This window comes from Vicia villosa, unplaced genomic scaffold (assembly GCF_029867415.1).
Source record: "Vicia villosa cultivar HV-30 ecotype Madison, WI unplaced genomic scaffold, Vvil1.0 ctg.001464F_1_1, whole genome shotgun sequence".
NCBI lineage: Eukaryota > Viridiplantae > Streptophyta > Magnoliopsida > Fabales > Fabaceae > Vicia > Vicia villosa.
Genome location: NW_026705626.1, coordinates 298,042 through 306,014, shown reverse-complemented (window position 1 = coordinate 306,014; position 7,973 = coordinate 298,042). Strand labels below are relative to the sequence as shown.

General features: G+C 40.4%; 1 protein-coding gene across 1 annotated transcript; it reads right to left on the bottom strand.

The window, feature by feature from the left end:
- Positions 1 to 2,863: 2,863 nt before the first annotated feature.
- LOC131635337 (uncharacterized) lies at positions 2,864 to 3,766 on the bottom strand. The gene has a single exon (XM_058905954.1). The coding sequence runs from the start codon at positions 3,764 to 3,766 to the stop codon at positions 2,864 to 2,866; it is 903 nt and encodes a 300-aa protein (XP_058761937.1).
- Positions 3,767 to 7,973: the final 4,207 nt, after the last annotated feature.

Genomic DNA, 7,973 nt, shown 5'->3' with positions numbered 1-7,973 from the left:
TTGCGGAACTCTTCCAGTTCGTGAAGTTGAGTTGTTCGAGCTTCACCGGCTTTCAGAAAATCACAGTTTAGGAATTTGGTGGCCAAAAACGCTTTGTGTTCGAGTTCGAGCGGCAAGTGGCATGCCTTCCCATACACCAATTGATACGGAGACATACCTATCGGGGTCTTGTACGCTGTTCTGTATGTCCAGAGAGCGTCATCTAGCTTGGTCGACCAGTCTTTGCGAGAGGCACTAACAGTTTTTTCCAGAATTTGTTTTATTTGCCTGTTAGAAACCTCGACTTTCCCACTTGTTTGAGGATGATATGGGGTGGCGATCTTGTGTTTCACATTGTATTTTTTTAGCAAATTCTCCATTAATTTATTTAAGAAGTGAGTACCTTCATCACTGATTAGCACTCTGGGTACTCCAAACCTAGAGAAGATGTTATGCTTGAGAAAAGTCACAACCACTTTCGCATCATTGGTGGGTAAGGCTACAGCTTCCACCCACTTTGATACGTAGTCAACTGCCACCAAGATATAATTCTTCCCGAAGGATGGTGGGAACGGTCCCATAAAATCAATCCCCCATAAGTCGAACAGTTCCACTTCCAACATAGCATTCTGAGGCATCTGATTTCGCTTTGAGATGTTACCTGTTCTTTGACATCTGTCACATTCTCGAACAACATGGTGAGCATCCTTGAATAAGGTCGGCCAATATAACCCAAATTGTAAGACTTTCGCAGCAGTTCTATCTCCACTAAAGTGTCCCCCATAGTCTGAGTCATGGCATGCTTTTAGTACATCCCTTTGTTCCTCTTCTGGTACGCATCTTCTGACCAAACCATCTATCCCTTTCTTGTATAGGAAAGGGTCATCCCATAAATAGAACCTGCAATCATGTAGAAACTTTTTCTTGCGGTTAGAATCAAAATCTTATGGAATTACTCCACCTACCAAATAATTTGCATAATCGGCGAACCAAGGTGCACCACTAACAGCAAGGATATGCTCATCTGCGAATTCCTCCTGTATTGGGCGTTTTTCCTCTGTTTCCTCGATAGGTGACATTCGGGAAAGGTGGTCTGCGACTGTGTTTTCGCATCCTTTTTTATCACGAATCTCCACATCAAACTCCTGAAGGAGTAAGATCCATCTCAAAAGCCTTGGCTTAGAATCCTATTTGGCAAAAAGATACTTCAAAGCAGCATGGTCAGTGTAAACAATAACTTTGGAACCCAACAGATATTGCCTGAATTTATCAAAGGCATAAACAACAGCTAGAAACTCTTTTTCAGTTGTTGCATAATTTATCTGTGCAGGGTTTAAAACATGACTAGCATAGTAAATAACATGTAACAATTTTTCCCTACGCTGTCCTAGAACCGCCCCTACTGCAATGTCACGTGCATCACACATGATCTCGAAAGGGAGAGACCAATTTGGGGCCACAACAATTGGTGCCGAAACTAGTTTCTTCTTAATTGTTTCAAATGCTACGGTACACTCATTATCAAAATTAAAGACCCTGTCCTTAACCAACAGAGTAGTTAAGGGTTTAGATATTTTAGAAAAATCTCTTATGAACCGGCGGTAGAAACCCACATGTCCTAAGAAACTTCGAATACCTTTCTCATTCATTGGTGGCGGTAGCTTTGATATGACTTCTATTTTTGCTTGGTCAACTTCTGTTCCTTTGTGGGAAATTTTGTGACCCAACACTATACCTTCACGCACCATGAAGTGGCACTTCTCCCAGTTAAGGATCAAGTTGGTCTGTTGACATCTTTCTAACACAAGAGCAAGATTAGTTAAACAATTATCAAAAGACTTACCAAAATTTGAGAAGTCGTCCATGAATACTTCCATATGCTTTTCAAGCATATCATCAAAGATGGCTTGCATGCATCTTTGAAAAGTAGCTGGAGCATTACATAACCCGAATGGCATCCTTCTATAGGCAAAAATACCAAACGGGCAAGTGAAATCCGTCTTTTCTTGATCTTCTGGTGCGACCGCTATTTGATTATACCCTGAATACCCATCGAGGAAGCAATAGTAATCATGACCCGCTAACCTTTCTAGCATTTGGTCTATGAAAGGTAACGGGAAGTGGTCCTTTCTTGTCACCAGATTTAGCCTTCTGTAATCGATGCAAACTCTCCATCCTGTTACTGTCCTTGTAGGGATTAACTCATTTTTCTCATTTTTTATTACTGTAGTTCCTCCCTTTTTCGGCACTACATGTACAGGACTTACCCAAGCACTATCAGATATAGGGTAGATCATCCCCGCATCTAATAGTTTCACCACTTCTTTTCTAACTACTTCCTTCATTGCGGGATTCAACCTTCGTTGAGGTTGGACTACCGGTTTGTGATCATCCTCCATGAGAATTTTGTGCATGCAAACCGTAGGACTAATACCTTTTTCAAATCGTCAATCGACCATCCCATGGCCCCTTTGTGTTTTTTCAGAACTTCAACAAGTTTGTTCTCTTGGATAACTTCAAGTTTTGAACTTATGATAGCCGGAAATTTTCTTTCTGTGTCTAGGAAGACATATTTGAGATTCTCTGGTAGTTGTTTCAATTCAGCCCCTTTCTTTGGTTCATCTTTCTTTTCCTCTACTAATGGTTGCCTTAAATCCTCCCACCGATTTTGTCTAGAACTTTTAAAGAAAGGTTTTGTCTCCATCATATTCAACACTTCTATCTCTTCTTCGTCGACCTCTTCAGTTTCGTTGAAAATTGATAAACTCAACACTCTTTCTAAAGGAAATTGTTGTGACTTCAAAGTATTCTCATTTTGAACAATTTGATCAATCACCTCAATATGTTGACTAGTAGCAACATCCTCTTTGTATTTCATGGTGTTTCACACATCAATTTTTAACTCTTCATCATACACCTTCAAGGTCATCATGCCCTCTTCTATGTCTATCAAACATCTCCCGGTCTCTAAGAATGGTCTCCCCAGAATGATCGAAATTTCTTCATCTTCTGGCATCTCTAAAATTACAAAATCCACTGGAAACACAAACTTATCTATTTTTACGAGCACATCTTCTACTATCCCGTACGGTCTTTTTACATAATGATCTGCAAATTGGAGTGTCATTCTTGTATCTTGAACTTTACCAATTCCCAATCTCTTGTAGATGGATAGCAGCATAAGGCTAACACTTACTCCTAAGTCAATAAGAGCCTTTTTAAATGATCTATCCCCAATAGTACAAGGAATAGTTATAGAGCCTCGGTCTTTCTTCTTCACCGGAATCTTCATACCCTGCAAAATAGCACTACAAGTTTCAGTTATAATAATTGGGTCACAATCGGTTGTCCTTTTCTTTGAGATGATATCTTTCATGAACTTGGCATATGTAGGCATTTGTTCTAACGCCTCCAGGAATGGTATGTTCAACTCAAGTTTCTTAAACATTTCCAAGAATTTTTGAAAGTTTTTCTCGTGCTGCCCTTTCTTCTTATGTCTTGTTGGAAAGGGTAATTTGATTTCCGGTTTTTGTTCCCTAGTCTTCCCTTTAGTTGTTGGTTCCAACACATCTAAGTCTTCCACTTGTGCTTCATTCTCTTTTATTTCTACGTCCACTTCAAGCAATGGTTCTCCTTCTTCAGCAATCTCCTCAACAACTTCTTTCGCTTTACCACTTCTAGTTACTATAGCGCTCACATTATTATGGTCTTTGGGATTCGTAACTGTGGCACTAGGAAGAGCACCAGGTTGCTGAGGGCTTTCCAATTGTTGTGCTATTTGACTCATCTGAATTTCAAGATTTTTAATTGATGCTCCTGTATTCCGAAAATTACTTCTTGTTTCTTCTTGAAATTGGGAGCTTTGAGCAGCCTTTTTTCAATGGCGATCTCCCAATCTGCTTTTCTTGGCCCTTGTTGTTGGAATTATTGTTGTGGTTGCTGATACGGCTGTTGATATGGTTGTTGTTGTGGTGACCTATATTGTTGTTGTTGTTGTGGAAGACTTTGATAAGGAGCAGCCCCTTGTTTTGGAACGTTCCCTTGTTGATCTTTCCAGGAGAAATTCGGATGATTCTTCCATCCTGGATTGTAAGTATTAGAGTAAGGGTTGTTCTGTTTCAAAAAGTTGATTTCTTCCACCTGCTGGGTTGTTGCTACACAATGCACGGCAAAGTGAGGCCCTCCACATATTTCACAATTCACTGCTTGAATAGGTTGAACCGGCTGAACTTGAGCCACCGTTTATTTCTCAAGAGTCATTTGTTTCATTCTACGCTCAACTTCAGCTGCGATCTGCTCTTCCATCTTAACAACTTGATTCGTCAACTTCAAATCAACTAATCCTTCTGGTTGGTTTACACTGCAGTCATACAGCTCTAAGTGTTCGTTTGCTGCAATAGCATCAATGATCTTCTTTATCTCAGTGGCTGTTTTAAAATTCGTTGAGCCACCAGCAGTTGTGTCAATTAGTTGTTTAGTCTTAAGCTTAAGACCATTCACAAAATTCTGCATTTGCTCGGTTGCATCCATGTTATGAGTAGGACATGCAACCAACAACCGCTTGAATCTTTTATATGCATCTCCAAGTGATTCTCCTTCCTTCTGTTTGAAATTAACTATATCATATCTCTTGCGGATATACACAGAAGCTGGAAAATATTCATTCAAAAATGTTGTCTCCATTTGTTGCCAAGTTGTGATACTTCCAGCAGGTAAAAAGTAGAACCACTCTTCAGCATCGTCTGATAATGTAAATGGAAACATCACCAATTTCTTGGCTTCTTCAGAATGCCCCTCTATCTTTAATGATGTTGTCATAGTAAGAAACCTTGGTAAGTGCTTATTTGCATCTTCATTGATCCTTCCAGAGAATGGTTTATTTTCAAGTTGTCTTATTGTTGCCGGGTGTAGCTGAAAATGGGCAACATTGTCTGGTTGGTTAACAATTGTCATCCGGCCAAGAGGTGCATTTGCTCCTCCATAATCACCTAAAAGCCTTTCCACAGGAGGTGGGTCTTCGGCCATAGTTTCAGATTCGGAATCTGAATGCTCAGAATGTATTGAATTAGTCTTCTCTGTTTCGGGATCTGAAACTATCAGCGGTTCTTCTTTTTCTTCCAGTTCCCTTTGTTTAGCTTCTCGGCGTCTTGTTCGAAATAACCTTTCTGGTTCTGCGTCAAAAAGAAGTTCAGTTGAGGCCTTACCTCGCATACAAAGATTAGATGAATATTAGTATGAGCAATTCAAATAACAGAAAATAAAATTTTGGTTGCAGAGCAACAAAAATTCAATTGAATTATTATTTAACTTATATTTGGAAGTCCCCGGCAACGGCGCCAAAAACTTGATCGGAAAAATAGCAAGTGTACTATTTTTGCGAAGTAGTAATAAAAGGTTAAAAACCAAGTATCGATCTTGAGGACTGCGTTGGAATATAAGTTTTATAATTATTCAATTAAATAAAAAGTCAACTGGTGTTTTTTATTGAGTTATAATTTTTAAATTTAAAATAAAAATAGCAGAAAGTAAATTTAAGCCTTTTTCACTGATATGAGTAAATGCCAAGGTAAGGTGTGTAATTTGCTCTGTAATAACCCTGAATTCTTATTTGAGATCTTTTCAACAAGTTCATGATATTCAATTACTAAATCTTTAGAGTGTTTGCCCCTAACTCCTTATTGGGCAAACCTTTGGTTTTTCATCTATAAACCTAAGTCCTTAGAGCTAACAGATAAAACCAAGCTTGTTTTCTATCAAGAATTCTTAGTGACCATAGGGTATCCCTAGTCCTAGGTGATATCTACTATGGTTCAATTTAATACAAACCTTAACAATTGCGATCCGGCAACTTGTTGATCACATAACAATCTTTATTGGTCCAATAAAGAAGGCATTAAAAACAGTATAAAATTGAATTGAATAACATAAACATGAAGTCGATCAAATCAGAATATCAAAAGTCATTACAAACCAAATCAGGGACACCCCCTAGCATTGGGGGGTTTAGCTACTCATATTGTTCAAAAGAAATTCAAAAGTATCAAAGTTAAACATTACAGATAATCGGGGAATTTGTGATCTTCAATTGCTCTTGCTCATGAATGATCTCTCTTCTCCAATAATCTCATACGTTGCTCTGCTTCAGATTCAATTCCTTTGGTTGTGTAAAAGATACCTCTTCTCTTCTCAATCCTCCACTTATATATTGCAAACCCTTCTTTTTAAGTCGGAAAGTACCAAAATGCCCTTCTGGATCACTTTTTGAGTGAAAATCATAAAAACATGACAATCTGCGTAACAAGCCAACACGGGTCGTGTTGGGCAACACGGGTGCCCGTGTTGGGCAACACGGGTGCCCGTGTTGGTCCTCTGGATCTCAAAAAACAAACTTGCGCTCAGTAGAAGCAACACAGGTCGTGTTAGGCAACACGGGTGCCCGTGTTGCACCACTGCTTTCCACTTTTCCTTCTTCCTTGCATGCTCAGCAACACGGGTCGTGTTACTCAACACGGGCGCCCGTGTTGCACCACTGACTTCATTTTTTCTTCTTTATCTTGCTCTTTACCTCCGACATTTCTTGCACTGGGTCGCATGAAGAATCTCCCTAGATCTGAAATACCATTAAACAACAAAACCAACGCATAAAATAGGAAAATAAACTTGAAAACTAAAAAACGGATAAAACTTGCAAAAACAAACAAAACTACTTAAACAGCTTAAAAAGATTATACTATGACATTAAGCAGTGCAAAATACCTGGATTATCATCAGGAAAGTGACAAAGACATAGTGAGAATCGTGACCGATCATGGCCCTATGCCGAGGACCCTTCTCCTCGTAGGGTTCCTTCACATCTAACCCCCCGAATAATGCGGAGGCCACATAGTCCCTAAAAGACCGTGTCTCCCTTGAACTTCGGAGTGGTTGACTAGGACGGAGAGCACTCACGCACCTCCGATATTTCCGCCTAAGAATCCTGGCAGTCTCCTAATTGGGCCTGGTGTCGCTACCGCGAAAATTAACAGAGTTGCCACTAACATATTTATCCTGAAAAGGAAGGGAATGCCAGCATACCACAAAACAAAACAATGGTCTCACGACCAGAGAAAAAGGGTAAGGGAGTCGGTTACGCGAGGGGAAGGTATTAGCACCCCTCGCGCCCATCGTACTCGATGGTATCCACGCTAGTGTCTAAATCTATGGGTGTGTAATAAATCTATGCTAATCTGGACTAAAATGAATGCAGAATGTAGGGAAAAAAAAGGATTGTGCTCGCATGGGCCCTACCCCGCTGCCTACGTATCTGTTTTGCAGAATCAGAGCTACCGTAGCTCGGCTAACTAATTTCCGTTTGTTTTGTGTTTTTTAGGTGAACGAGTTACATTCACACTCCGCTGCTCGACCTTTGGAGGCTTATGCTTGGGAATGGAGCGGAAATAACAAGTTCTTAAGAAAATAAAATCAAAGAGTGTGGTTTGTGTTTTAAAGAATGCATGAGGAAGACCTAAGCTAAGGGGGAAAGCTTGCTACCTAATGTTATCATACAAAGGGTACAAGTCTAAGCTAAGCTATCAACCTACGGGGGAAAAGGCAAAAGCACACAATGATCACACAAACGAGCATCCACTCGTAAAGCAAACAAACCAACGGTACTGACCGAATGGTAGAAAAGCGGTCCCGCCATAGCCAAGGGGAGCAACTCAACCCAAGTCAACCAAACATTAGACCTCGTGAAAATGATCAGGCCATAGACAAGAAGGCGGACCCCTCTCAGCAACCAAGCCATCACGGATCGTAAAGGAAAACGGTGCGTGCGTACACCGAGCATCAACGTCGAGCGACGCGAGCTATAAGAAAGGCGGGGGTCCGGCTGCATGAACCCTTTTCCTGACATACTCGATAACAAGATCTTGTGCAGGTTAAGAAGCGAGCAACGCATGGCGTGCGCATACTGAACGGACTCGATGAGACTAGGCAGGGGTTGATTGCTAACC